Source organism: Saprolegnia diclina (genome assembly GCF_000281045.1).
Source record: "Saprolegnia diclina VS20 unplaced genomic scaffold supercont1.27, whole genome shotgun sequence".
NCBI lineage: Eukaryota > Oomycota > Saprolegniomycetes > Saprolegniales > Saprolegniaceae > Saprolegnia > Saprolegnia diclina.
Genome location: NW_008246094.1, coordinates 47,020 through 60,382, shown reverse-complemented (window position 1 = coordinate 60,382; position 13,363 = coordinate 47,020). Strand labels below are relative to the sequence as shown.

Below are 13,363 nucleotides of genomic sequence, written 5' to 3'. Positions count from 1 at the left end.
TTGACGAGACGTCACTCGCTCCAACACACTGCCGACGTCCACGATATTCAAGGCGCATATATTACCTCTCAATAATATTGATCATCCCGCGCTCATGTCCAAACACCCTAGGTACACAGGACCGACCCGCGTTACTCTGCGGTACTACCCGCGTGGTAGTACATAGGCGTATGCATCATCTTGTCTTGCGAGAGCAACTCTAATGCAGCGAATGAGGTTGTCCTATTAGGTCAAAGCAAGTGCATCGAGTACGCCGGGGTTCAAGCTACCGCCGTGGCAGACGTCCGTGCATCGTCCCCTTAGCTGGCGCGATCTGCGACAGATCGCGACGACCTTTCTAGCAGTTCGAAGCTGTGCATCACTGTAAGTGTTTTGTAGGTTTCCACATCGCTCAATTGAGCGTCCCGCTGCAACACAAGCCCAACGTGCACTCGACGACACCACTCGACGCCATCCTACACCGAACAATGGACTCTCCGCACGATTAGAGCCGCTTTTGATGTAATGACTCGAGCTCGACGACGAGGTCAAGCCCCGGACCTCTTCCTCGGTACGACGTGCCGAGGTCAATCACCGAGGCCAATGTCAACGACGAGAGGAGCTGACGGCGATTTACGCTGAGACAAGAGGCAGAGACGCACCTCGGCTTGACGCGAGTTGAGGCGGCAAAGTGACGGCGCTCCAGCGGTCGGCCGTAGCGCTGCGAGACCTTGGATTGCATCGTGTTCCTCGAGGCGAGCAGGCGCCGTGGCGCCTATGGTAGCGACAGCATGCGGGGACTCGGTGTGCTGGGCAACGCAGAGCGACAGCCGCGAAGCTTCTCTCGGTGATGTGTGCTAGCCACGGCATAATATTTCGACGACAGAGATGTTGGCACTCATACTCGTGCAAGCTGCAAAGCATCAATGGTGGGGACAAGGAGGTGCACGGCGTGGTGTGGCGAAAACACGGGCATCCCAGCGGCAACGACGGCCGCACATCCTGTCGGATCGGGCCGCAGATTCATAAGCGGTCACCTACCGTAGAGACATTGGCTGTGCAGGTGGCCCGAGGTGCCACGCTCCATTTGGAGCTTTGCAGCGAGCTCTACAAGCACGACGCTGTCTTTTGGGGCATGCTCTTCTCGTGTTTGATGACATTATATTTGGTGCCTTCGCTGCTTTCACAGTGAACCAGACTACGTCGGCTTCTCGTCGCACGCTTCGAGGTTGGCCTTGCCGCGAAATCAATTCACGATGCTACCATGAACCATATTAATTAGCCATTTTACGCACATTTTGGCCAATCCTATCGGTGCTGCTTGGATCCCAGAAATGCCCGAGCGCCCAAACCACAGTCCAAAATGAAATCGCTCAAACTTGGCACACTGGTAGAAGACACCATGGAGGACACGGAATGCAAAGCCGCGTCGACGTTTGAGCCCTGTTGCAGGAGCTGTGCGTTATACACTACTTATTTATGGCACTTGCCATAAATAACGACTTATAGCCATATTTAATCAAAATCGTTGACGCCCTTGCCGCTCAAACGACCTGCAGTAATTGCCCAATACGACATCATCCTCTGACTTTACATAACGGCGCGTCACTTGTCATAAGCAACAACTACAATATCGTGTTGGTTATCCACTCGTATGGCGAGCTGCAGTTATGCTCACAGATCAATACAAGTTGAGTGGTTAACCTTTAAGCATCAATAACTCTGACTCAATACCTCAAATGTGCACACGACGTATCACATTGAACTCTCCCAGATGACAGGAACTTGCTTGCCAAATAGAAGCGGTTTAGTTTTAAACGCAGTTTGTCCGACTGGAGCGCCGCCGGGACGGCGCCACGCACATGCACACTATATATTGTCAAATGGATGTACACTATTTTAAACTATGAGGATAAAATCACCCAAACTTGGCTGGTGGGCTTGCTCTTGTGCAAGCCCACCAGCGTGGCCCACCACGTGGCCCCAGCATTCGAGTTGTACATATAATAATAATTGAACCACTCGCTATACGCACGTGAATGATACTTACTCTGGGCACACTACATCGGCAACCATGCTTACCTCACTTTCTCCCAGGTTTGCGCTCTCGTCACTTCTGAGAGAAACAAGACTCGACCCACAAATATCAACGTCGTGTGGTTGTGTGCTAGATAACATCAAAATAAGCTTACAATGTTTACTATTATAGATTCGTTTCCCGGTTCTGTTAGGTGCGACTATACACCGGTACAGTATTAGTCAAGATCAACGTGGTAGCTATTTAATTGCGACGGTGAGATTTTTGAGCAGTTTGATGTTGAACGCGAGGCTCGTGACCTCGGTTAAACGTCCATCGAGTAGATGCAGCGTTGCGTCCCCGTTTTGAACGACGGTGCAATCGCGCGCGTCGTCTTCCGCGTTTGCATTGTTAGCGGCCGTGCTACACGCAATCGCGGCGCTTGCAGTGCGAGCAGACGGCGCGTACTGCGACTGTTGCGTGGCGACTTGCTGCTTCTTGGCGCGAAGTCCTTTCTCGGGTAGCCCGAAAAGCGTCAAGTGGCTCGAGAAAAACCACTGGAGCGTGCTAAATCGGCGAGCATGCAATACAAAAATGGAGCCGTCGCCATCGGCTTGGAGTCCGTCGAGGTAGTCGCACACGATCGAGCTGCTGTTGAAGAGTGCTTGGCGCGCCAGACTGTTCTTGGCCACGAGTTGCCAGTACTTGTAGCTGCACACGTGGTTGAGGCCCGTGACAGCGAAAATGTTGACGACAAGGCCCACAACAAGGGATGTCGCGACGCGCATGTAAAAACCTTGGTAGACGTCGACGCAGATACCGTCGATGCGCTCGCGGGCATTGGTGAGGTTGATGATGATGCTGTTGTTGTATTCGATGAACGGCGGCACGTAGAAGAGTGCGATGGCACTGGCGTACAGCCACGACACACTGCTGAGGTTGAAGAAGCCGACGAGGCGGCTCTCGCCTGCGTACTGCGCGACGCTCAGCATATGGCACAAGCCTTTTGCGGACTTGAGGATCGCGCAGTTGACCCACAAGAGGCGGGAGCTGAGGGCAAAGAGCTGCAGCGAGTGTCCAAACTGCGGCGCGTACATCGTGTACAAGTTGACGTTCCGGACGTACAAGAGACAATTTTGGATGTCGATGAGCACGCTAAACGCGTGCAGAATGACAAACCAGGCCGAGTTGTAGCAAAACATGCAGTAGCTGACTGAGTGCATGGCTTGGGTACGGAAAACACTTGGGCAAAATAGTGCGCAGCGCCTTGCCGACGCTCGATTCGACGTGCGTGGCGTCCGGCCACTGCACCGTGCGTCGACTGGCGAGGTACCCAAGGACAGCAAACGCGATCGCAATGGACTTGGCCACCAGCGCGAGCTCGCCCAAGAAGGTGTGGGGCATGATAAAACCAAGTTTGTAGAGAGAACCAGGCACAAAGGTGCTGTTGGTGACAGTGACCGCCTTGTCGCTGTCGTTGTACACCATTGTAAAGTTGCAGCTGCCGTAACCGAGCTCGGCGACGGGGTCGCAGCCAGTGCAGAACGACCGCGAGAAAATGCGGTAGTACGAGACGATGTGAGTTTGCGGCACGGACGTGTTGCGTAGCTGGATCTCGTTGGAAAAGCGCTTGTCGACAGTGACGCGTCCGGGCAGACAGTTGAGTGCAAAAAGCTCTTGTGCACTCATGGACGCATTGGCGAGGTTGGCGCTGGCATCGTCCGTAAACGCATGGCTGAGCGCATTGCCGCGGAAGAACGACACTGCGTCGTACGCGAGTGCGAAGTTGACGCGTCCATTTGTCGCGCCAAAGTCGACAGCATATCGCGCTTTGAAGATTGGACACAAGACCGAGTTGGGCGTGAGCGGAATGTCACCTGTCACAATCACGTAGATCTTTTCGCTTTTTGCAACCATGTGCGTCACGGTAAAGTTGCTCATCCAGCGACCGCTTTTCGAAAGGTCTTGAAGGCCCATCTCGGCTGCAAAGCTGTACTGCGCCCCGAGCGAGTCCAAGCTCGTCGCCGCGGCAATCGGCGTCACAAAGAAGTAGCCGCTGCCCATAAAGTTGAGGAGCGCCCAGTTGTTGACGATCGCGTCGCCGGCGACGAGGAGCACGACAAAGACCCCGGCGCCAGCGACAAGAAAACCGTGCGCTCGATGTGCGTACGTCCAATACGTCGGTTTGGACTTGGTGAGTACAGCGACGGTGTACTTGTTGGTCGTAATCCAAGAATGGCAATTCCAAAGTGTGATGCGACGTACACCATGGCTCGAAGCGAGATTATAAATACCCAAACGACTTCTTTGACGTTGTGTGAGGTTCGATCGACGGCACCGTTTGGAACAAAAAGGGCACACATCGATAGCGATGCTATGTCAAGTGTTTTGTCTCATCGTAAGGTTGAGGAAGCTTAGAAAATACTCATCTCCATTGATGATCCTGCCTCCTTGTATGAAGACACACAAAGCTAGAACTCCACGCCATTGTTTATTAGTTTCTGCATTCGGAAAGACTAGATCCCGTAAGTCTGTGTATGCAAACATCACAGAAAGAGGCGACTATGACTGTTAAACGTCGAGTGGGAGCCACGCGTTGACGGTTGGCAAGTGCCGACTGAGCTGCGTAATAATAGCCCAAGCGCTGCATTGTCCAGCTCCATTCCCTGGCGGTGCGTGAGAGCATTGCATGCGAACGCATAAGGTCGAGCTATCGCTGAAGTAAATCTACTGAGTTTACACCGAGTCTTTGTTCTCTAACGTTGAAGAAATACTGGACATGGTTCACTCTCGTTGGACTCTATATTTTGGAGTTTATAACGAAAAAATCAAGTGATTGTCGCGGTACAAGCTACGGACCGCCTCGCACAACGTGCCTCTCACAAAATCATGTCTAAATATTGCATCATCTCGCGGTACAAGCATACTCTTGCGACATAGAATGGGTAAATTCTTCAGAAAAACGAATCTTCAGAAAAACGACCGAAAGCTCGCTGTAACTGCTCGCCCAAATTTGCGCCCGTCGATACGATGCGATGGCTGTCATGCACCTGGCTGATATTGCTGCTTTGGAGTCGAACGCTATCACTCAAGCCAGATGATGCGTCTGGACGGCCAAGCACGTCCGCCGGACTCACTTCTCTGGAACCCGCTTTGCTGTCAACCAGTCGGCCCAATGAGCGCAGTCACGTGGTCATTTATGTCGACTCTACTCGTGGCAATGACGCCGTGGCTCGCGGGTCTGCTGCGAGTCCGTTCAAAAGCCTACACGGAGCGTTGGCAGCAAGGCCAGCAGCGGCGTCATCCAAGTACATTTTGCTAATCCAGGCCGGTACATACGCCTCCGAGTGCCCCCTTGAGCTTTTCAACGTGACAATCATTGGCGCCACATGGCCACCTACCATTGTCTGCGATGTGCCGTCACAATGGTCGATCACAGGCCTCGTCGACATCGAAAACGTGGCGTTTGACGGCGTCCGGCTTGTCGCAACCTGGGCGCAACTCTCGCTGACCCGCGTCTCCATCCGCGGGATCGAAGCCTGCCGCGGTGGCTGCGTCGCGGCGGTTCGAAGCTACTTGTGGGTCAATCGCGTCGACTGCGTAGGCGGTCGTGCCAAGCAAGGAGGCGGCATCTACCTCGAAAACTCAGCGATGGTGGGCCGTGCGCTCAACGTGTCGCACAACCTTGCGCGTCAAGGCGGCGGCGTGTACATTGACCAGCGATCACACTGGTTGGTTTCGGGAGCCGACATTGCAAGCAACGTCGCTCAAGACGACGGTGGTGGCATCCACGCCTGCAACGCCGCCCGCGTCGACATTCACTCGACGCGTTTCAACAGCAACACGGCAAACCGTGATGGCGGTGCGATTCTGGCTAGCAACGTGAGCATCACGATTGAGCACTCGAGGTTGCAACATTGTCGTACGGCAGTATTTTTTATACCATTTTCTCACAAAGTTTAGGAGCCGGTCGGCATGGCGGGGGCATTAGCGCTGATCGACGAGCTAATATCACCGTGCGCAGCACCCAATTGGTGAACAATAGCGCTCTGGGTTTTGGCGGTGGCGTTCATCTGCGAGCTTTTGGTTCGACGCGTCTGGTGCTCGTGGATTCGAACCTCACGGCCAACACCGCTGCGCGCCATGGTGCAGGTACCTACTGCCTATACACTGCAGACGCTCAAGCTCTCTGTCGTATATCGTAGGCGTTGCTGGCCACGATAGTTGCGTACAGCTGCAGAACGCACGGCTTCTCGGACACCGAGGGGTGTCTGCGATTGCTCTGCGGTCGTCCTTGCTAGCTGTTGTCGGAAGTACTTTTGAGGGCAACGACGGTATCGACGGCGGTGCCATCTCTCTTCGTGACGCGCCGCTGGCAACCATCGAGCGGTCGTACTTCTTGCACAACGCAGCAACGGGCAACGGCGGGGCCATTGCTGCGACCTCGTCGCATCTGGCGCTCGTGAGTACCACTTTTTCCAGTAACTCGGCTCTTGAGGGCTACGGCGGCGCCGTTGGGCTTCTCGGTGCGACGGCTAGTGCTACAGTCGAGATGTCGAGATTCTTCGACAACATTGCCGCGTTTGGTGTACGTGCGTTCGTCCTCATGAAAGTACATTCAGGTCTTTGTAGGGAGCGGTCGGCCTCTTTGGTGACGCCCGCGTGACAGTGATCACGACCAACATGACGCGCAACCGAGGAACGGAGCGTGGCGATGCCGTGTTCTCACCCCATGGCGCTGCCCAGGTCGACTCGAACGACAGTATTGGTGCTATCGCGTCCGGTCCCGTCCAACTCGTGCCAAGGGCTTGGCCAGAAACACTTGTGAGTGGGTTCGTCCTCGGAGCCTCTTCGAAAACGACGGTCCCTGAGCGACGGGACTGGCCGTGGTTCCAAGTCGTCGATGCGTACAACCAGTCCTATCCAGCAACGACCGATTGGTCGTGTTCCTGGCACGTCGCAGGCGCAAGCGTAGAGCGGACAGGTCGCTTGTGGATCGAAGGCGGGCGCATCGTGCTACGCCACGCAAGTGTTACTGGTCCGCCTGGCACTTACGAGGTGCATGTCCGCTGTGATTTGCCGTGGCCGCATTCATCGCTTTTTTCAAATCTGCAACTGCGCGTGACCGAGTGCCCCGTCGGGTTCTTTGCAGCGTCAACTTCTTGGTATCGTCGACAGTATGCAGTGCTGTTAAACAATTTTTCTAGGAGATGCGTACGGTGCCCACCAGGTCAAACAAGGTTCGTCACAGAGGTGCTGCAGGCCATTTGACGCTCTTGCATATGTAGTCTCGGTGGCATTGGGTGCTTTCCGTGCCCGCTCGGTGTGAACTGCGAGCCTGCTACCGCGCTCGTTGCCGCACCAGGCTATACGCTCGCCGCTGTACCTAGCTCGGTAAACGCTTTTGCAGGGTGTTCGCAATTCTGACCCGATGTAGGCATCGACTACGTGCGACCCCAGCCTCTGGTCCAGCACCGATCCATGCCTTGGCTACATCAACGCATCGGTGCCGTTGGAGCAGAGTTTATATACGTGCATGTCAAACACGCCGCTTCTCGAGTACAAAAAGCACTGGCCCGCGAGTCGTGTCTTTGCCTGCGTCACCAACCTGTCGTCGACGCCTTGCAGTGTTGCTGCCATCACTAGCTTTTGTATTCTAACGGGAAATCTCTGCGTAGGTAATTGGTGCGTGCGCGGGCAATGCGACATGCGCGGAAGGCTACGACGGTGTTGGGTGCTCGGTCTGCGCTGCGTCCTATGCCCGCACCGCATCTGGGGCTTGTGTCGGTACACCATATCGTCTGTCGATTTTTCTAAACCCGTACGACTAGCTTGCACGTCGACCGAGACATCGCTTGCCCACGTCAATTGGGTTGTCATTCCCGGAGCTTTTCTCATTCTTTGCATTTGGAGCGGCGTCGCCATCTCGAGCTTCTTGACGGTCGGACACCAGTTCTCATTGGTGCTTGTCATTCAATGTTCGAATTTGATAGGACGACTCGGAGGCGTACCTGCTCTATAACGCCCAAGCAGACCGCGCCTTCAAGAAAGGCCACGTCGCACCAAGCAACGGACGCCCGAGGAAGCGCCGCGTGTCGACCGAGTATCGCGACGAGCGCGGGTGTTGGGGGTTTCTGCACTCGACGCTGTTGTTTCGACACTACCAGCACACGCAGAACCAGCACCACGTGTTTGGCGTCAAGTACGAGTCGCCCGTCCTCGTACTCCACCCCGAGAAGATCAAACTACTGCTCGGTTTTCTGCAGATTTTCGGTAACTTTTACACCAACTACAAAACCGTGTGGCCGCCATCGGTCAAAGACGCGATGCAGGCATCGTCGCAGTTTAACCTCGTACGTCCACGCGTCAATGTCGTCAGTATGACACTGCTGTGGCTAGGACTGGCTCTCGATGATTCGCATCAACTGCCTCTTGTCGACCAACTACTTTGGTATTTTCCTGTGGGTCTCGAGGCGGATACGACTACGACGACTCAGAAGTTGATGCGTAGGCTCACGCTGGCATCCATGGCGGTGTTTCTGGGCATCCTCCGAGTCTTTGACTGGCGCGGCACGTATCTGTACAAAGCCAAGCTCGACCGCATTCCTCGCAGCTGTCTGCACTGCGGCTTCCCCGTCCTCGAGTCGCTCTCGCGCGATGCCTATGCTACGCTGCAGCAGCAGTTTGGCGACGGCCAGCTCATTGCTCGTCGTGGTAGCCTCGTCGCACACAAGCAGTGCCACGTTGCAATCAAGCGCACGATCGGGACGTCGCAAGCCCACGCCACGGGCCTGCCGGTGTACATGTCGCACCACCAAGTGTGCCCGCTTTTGCACCGCCTTCAAACGGCGCAGATGAAGGAGCGTCTGCTTCGAAGCAACTTGCGCGTGTGGCAGGCGCGTGTCAAGCTCCGCTTGAACCTCCAGCTGTACAAGGCCAAGTGCTTCCGGCTTGGCATTTGGCTTCTTCTTTGCACCTATCCGATGGTCGCTCAAAAGGTGCTCTCGATTTTCCACTGCGAGCGAACGAGCACCGCGTACGTTCTCGTCGTCGATCGAACGCTGACGTGCTTCTCGTCCGAGTGGTTTCTCTACGCCGGTGTGGCGGGTGTCGGCGTTGCGCTCTGGGTCGTTGGCGTCCCAGTCTTGTTCGGGCTCCTCATCTACCGCGCCCGCATACGCCGCGTCGACGACCGCGTACGGGTCCTTCGGCAACCGCACTTTGCCGCCCTTCGCGCCAAGTGGCTTCGCGAGATGCGCGCCCACCTTGTCCTCGGCCGCAACGAGCGCAAGTACACGCCCATGTCCAAGTTCCTCGATGTACAAGACTACTACTTGGGCGTGTACATGCAGCAGCGCAACCTCCAGGTCGTCTTGATGTTGAGAGGATACCCTAAATGGACGCATGGCGCTTTTTGAGTAGGACCCACTCGTGCTCAGTCGCATTGGCTTTATCTACAACAACTGTACCGAGATTCTCTCCCTCAGAAGTGATTTAAAACGAGTGCATGTAGACGACGTGCGCTACTGGTACTGCGAAGTCGTCGACTTGGTGCGGCGACTGCTCATGAGTGTCGGCGTTGTCTTCCTCGATTCGATGCTCGCGCAGGCGCTGGTTGGCATGCTCATCTGGTACGACGATGTCCCGATGTCATGGACATTAGGTTGATGCAAACTAGCTTTCTCACGATGGCGCTACTGCTCTTTCTCAAGCCGTACAAGCAGTGGACAGATACGCTCGTGTCGAGCGTCATGCAGTTCCAGCTATGTCTGACGCTCTTCCTCGGCATTGTACACACTTCGGCGCCCCAGGACGGCAACGCCGAGCGTATTGCAATGGTGATCCTCGGCAGCGGCCTTGCAACCGTCGTCCTTGCTGGTGTTCTTATCGGCAAGGAAGTGCTCGACTCGTCGCGCACGGACCTCGCCGCCATGCGGCACCGGCGCCGAGCAGCGATTCAAGTCCAAGTGCGACTACGGTGGCAGCGTGCATATCGATGGGCCTTGTTCGAGGCATGCACGGCCGGTGTGTACCGACCACACGGCCGCGTCTGTATTCCGGCGATGCTGCACCTCGTGCGTGAAGCCACGTCCGAGCTGCGCCAACAGCATCGTCGGCTCTACGACCACGACTAATCTAACGCTCGTTTGCAATTGCAGGAGAGTTGGGAGTTTTGTAACTCAACCTACAAAGCTTGAATGTTGACGACGATAACTTGCTGCGTCTTTGCGCGAGGTGGCGCTCGCTGTGCAAGGAGGAGTACTTCGACCCACTGGCTATCGTGGTCGAAAACTCTGGTTTCGATATCCCTCCCGCTTCGGCACACAACGTCACATCAGCATGCAATGGAAGGTCTTCGAAATCGTCAGCCGTTGGTCCTGGCGGCGCGCCTTTGGGCATTGGCGTTGGTTCGAGTGTCTTGGTCACATGCGACCAGTTGGAGACGGGCGCCGCGTCGTGTATCGTGGCGAGAAATGAAATGTTGTGGCAAACGCGCCTCGAGTTCTATTTCAGCTGCGCAGGCAGCGGTGAGCTCTCGTAGCTGCCGAGAATCACGAGCGAAGAGCATACGTAGTGGCTCTCTGTGCCGTTCGTGGTCGAGCGTACAGATTTGCTCTTGATGAAAGAGGACTCCACAACAAGCATTCTATCGCATTGTGAAGGACTGAAAGCGTTGTGATGGATGGCTAAGGCCGCTCTTGGTCCCAGCTTCAACTTCAATTGCCCGAAAGACTAGCACGGACGATGTGGATTGGCTGAATTCGTATCCATTTTGGCCAATTAGGTGCAGCACCGTTGTGGGTCGTATCAAGATCGCAGTCATTTCCGAAAAAGAAGTGCAAAAGACCATGGCGATCAGCTTCCGCAAAGTGCACCAAGTAGCGCTCGCCGTCTGCGGCCTCCTCGCGACCACCGCGGCCATCTGGAGCTTCATCGGCGACGGCTACGGTGGCTCTTTCGAGAGCCTCACGACGCGCGTGGCCCTGCGTGTCTACTACCTCGGCCTCTCGCTCGTCCTCGTCTCCGTCGCGTGCCTTGGCCTCAAGAAGCCGCTCGCATGGTTTGGGCTCCTCGAAGGCTACATTGGCAGTGGCCTCTACGTCATCTTCCTCGCCTTCTTCACGCTCGGCCTCGGCAACGGCTTTGGCTTTTACACGACGCTGACGCTCTGGGTCGTCGGCGCCTTTAGCATCTTTTACGGCGTCATTGTCAAGGACGACCGCTCCAACTACCCGCCCCTTCTCGGCTAAGTCACTTGGCTGCGGCAACGTGTGGCAGCGACACCCGCTGCCTTCGGAGCATCGCGCCGTTCATGTTTGTGTGATCATTCTTATAGCAATAAGACTCGACAACGCTGCAACTGTGTCCTGACTGTTTTGTATATCTGGAGAACGTTGGAAGCTACTACTAGTACTAGAGTATGCCGAGCTAAAAGCTATGGCGTTCGCCGTAGGGCAATGGGATCCTGATGCCATCCTGAGTGCCACAGCAATGTGGATCCAGCTAGAGAAGCACGGTCCTCTCGAGGCGCCAACACCCACCGCTATCAGCGAGTCGACAAGCAAATCCCGCTACACCGCCTACCCTGCAGCACCAAGATCGCGCGACTCATCGTGTCAGACAGCGAGGATGGGACGAGGCGCCCGCGCTTGCCCGTGAAAAACACGTGAAAAAACCGTGCATGGATTTTCACACGTGTGTGGTTCGCAGCCACCACCAAAACAACCGGGACAAACCTGTTTGTCCCATGTCATTCGTTTGGGACATTGCACTTGGTCGTCATCAATCTGCAATCTGTCCTCTCTGCCAGCATGGTCGCGGCCAACCCCACGCAGGCGAAAGAGAGCGACGACGTTGTTGAGCTGCGCTCGCACCGCTTCACGATCTACAAGTACGAGTGCTTCTTCCAGTGCTTCCGCCTTCCGGCGGCGCCGGCGCCAGCCTCGGGCGTCCTCTTTGCGTTCTACTCGCTCGGGCTTGTTGTCTGCTTTGGCCTCTACGCGTACCTGCTCGAGCGCCTGACGATTGACGGCAAGGGCCCGAACGAGTTTGTGCTCATGTTTGTCTCGTGCATCATCTACGCCTGCATCTCGTACGCCGGCCGCGTCCTCGGCCGTGAGCGCATCGACACGGCGCCTTGGCACGTGTTCCTCCTCCTCTCGTTCACGACGTTTTGCTCGTCGTACCTCTCGGTGCTCGCTCTCCGCTACGTCTCGTATATCTTTCGCGTGCTCGGGAAGACGTGCAAGCCGATCCCGATCATGGCCATTGGCCTCCTCCTCGGCAAGTCGTACCCGCGACGCAAGTACGCGAGCGTCGCGCTCGTGACGCTGGGCGCCATCATTTTCTTTGCGTTTATGCAGCGCCGCCACGCAGAATCACCAGCGACCGACGCTGCGCTGGGTGCGCTCCTCGTGCTCATTTCGCTCGGCTTTGACGGCGCGACCGGCGCCTTGGAAGAGAAGTTTATGACGCAGTACCAAATGGGCCCGTTCACGATGATGCACAAGATCAACTGCTTCTCGGTGCTCCTCGCGGCTGTCTTTTTCAGCGTCTCGGCCACGACCGAGACATGGGACGACCTCCCGCGCCACACCAAGCTGCTCCCGGACCTGCTCGTGCTCGGCGTCACGGGCGGCATTGGCCAAATGTTTATCTTCCTCATGATCTCCCACTTTGGCGCGCTCATGACGAGCATGGTCGGGACGGCTCGAAAGATCCTGACGATGGCCGTGAGCATATGGGTGTTTGGCCACGTTCTGGCGCCGCTGCAGTACGTTGGCCTCGTCATTGCCGTGGTTGGCATGCTTGCCAACTTGTACCGAGGGCCGACCGCTGCCGCCAAGGAAGAAACGACGAGCGAATCCCGTCACTCGCGGACGGTGGCGGTCGAAGACGACGAGGACGAAGCCGACCGGCTATTGCAAGAAGAGCACGACGACGAGAAGCTCGAGCTCATGAACGTCCACGCGCCGACGAGCCACGTGTTTGGGACCGTCAACAACAGCCTCGCGCCCAAGCCCGAGGCACCGTACGGCATGGCCATCGACATTGCTTTTCGCGCTACGACGGCCGTGTAGGCCCGTGGCTCCTTATTCGTCAAGTGTCGTTGTCGTCGTCGTAGTGCAAGAGATGTTGTGCATACTCATCGTATATATTATGCTCATTTTTTTAGGGTTTGTGTGATGTAAGTAGCCCGTGAGCAATGACGACAAAAGCACCACCTTCGAAGCAACCAAAGGCAAAATATTCCTTCGCTGCGATCCGACCTCGCAAGCCATTGCAAAATGTGCAGCCGTTGCACCGAGTGATGGGACTACGGTGGCGGCTCGATGGGGCTCCCATCGACACGTACTTCATTTATAC

General features: G+C 55.9%; 4 protein-coding genes across 5 annotated transcripts; 3 read left to right on the top strand and 1 right to left on the bottom strand.

Annotated features, from left to right (window-relative positions):
• Positions 1–2,256: 2,256 nt before the first annotated feature.
• SDRG_08697 (hypothetical protein) lies at positions 2,257–4,266 on the bottom strand (the record flags this gene model as incomplete). Its single annotated transcript, XM_008614591.1, has 3 exons — positions 2,257–3,205; positions 3,231–4,210; positions 4,258–4,266. The coding sequence occupies 3 exons, from the start codon at positions 4,264–4,266 to the stop codon at positions 2,257–2,259; spliced, it is 1,938 nt and encodes a 645-aa protein (XP_008612813.1).
• A 3,487-nt stretch (positions 4,267–7,753) lies between these two features.
• On the top strand, positions 7,754–10,216 carry SDRG_08696 (the record flags this gene model as incomplete). Of its 2 annotated transcripts, XM_008614590.1 has the most annotated exons (7): positions 7,754–7,783; positions 7,990–8,349; positions 8,396–8,457; positions 8,508–9,363; positions 9,419–9,461; positions 9,510–9,627; positions 9,675–10,216. In XM_008614590.1, the coding sequence occupies 7 exons, from the start codon at positions 7,754–7,756 to the stop codon at positions 10,129–10,131; spliced, it is 1,926 nt and encodes a 641-aa protein (XP_008612812.1). In that variant the 3' UTR covers positions 10,132–10,216. The 2 variants fall into 2 exon arrangements, with proteins under 2 accessions (XP_008612812.1, XP_008612811.1); XM_008614589.1 differs by having other exon boundaries at positions 9,419–9,627.
• Positions 10,217–10,833: 617 nt separating this feature from the next.
• Positions 10,834–11,369, top strand: SDRG_08695 (hypothetical protein). Its single transcript, XM_008614588.1, has one exon. The coding sequence runs from the start codon at positions 10,846–10,848 to the stop codon at positions 11,245–11,247; it is 402 nt and encodes a 133-aa protein (XP_008612810.1). The 5' UTR covers positions 10,834–10,845; the 3' UTR covers positions 11,248–11,369.
• A 394-nt stretch (positions 11,370–11,763) lies between these two features.
• Positions 11,764–13,229, top strand: SDRG_08694 (hypothetical protein). The gene has a single exon (XM_008614587.1). The coding sequence runs from the start codon at positions 11,809–11,811 to the stop codon at positions 13,075–13,077; it is 1,269 nt and encodes a 422-aa protein (XP_008612809.1). The 5' UTR covers positions 11,764–11,808; the 3' UTR covers positions 13,078–13,229.
• The last annotated feature ends 134 nt before the right edge of the window (positions 13,230–13,363 follow it).

Coding starts and splice junctions, on each gene's coding strand:
- SDRG_08695 (XM_008614588.1), top strand. CDS start 10,846: ATGGCGATCAGCTTCCGCAAAGTGCACCAAGTAGCGCTCGCCGTCTGC.
- SDRG_08694 (XM_008614587.1), top strand. CDS start 11,809: ATGGTCGCGGCCAACCCCACGCAGGCGAAAGAGAGCGACGACGTTGTT.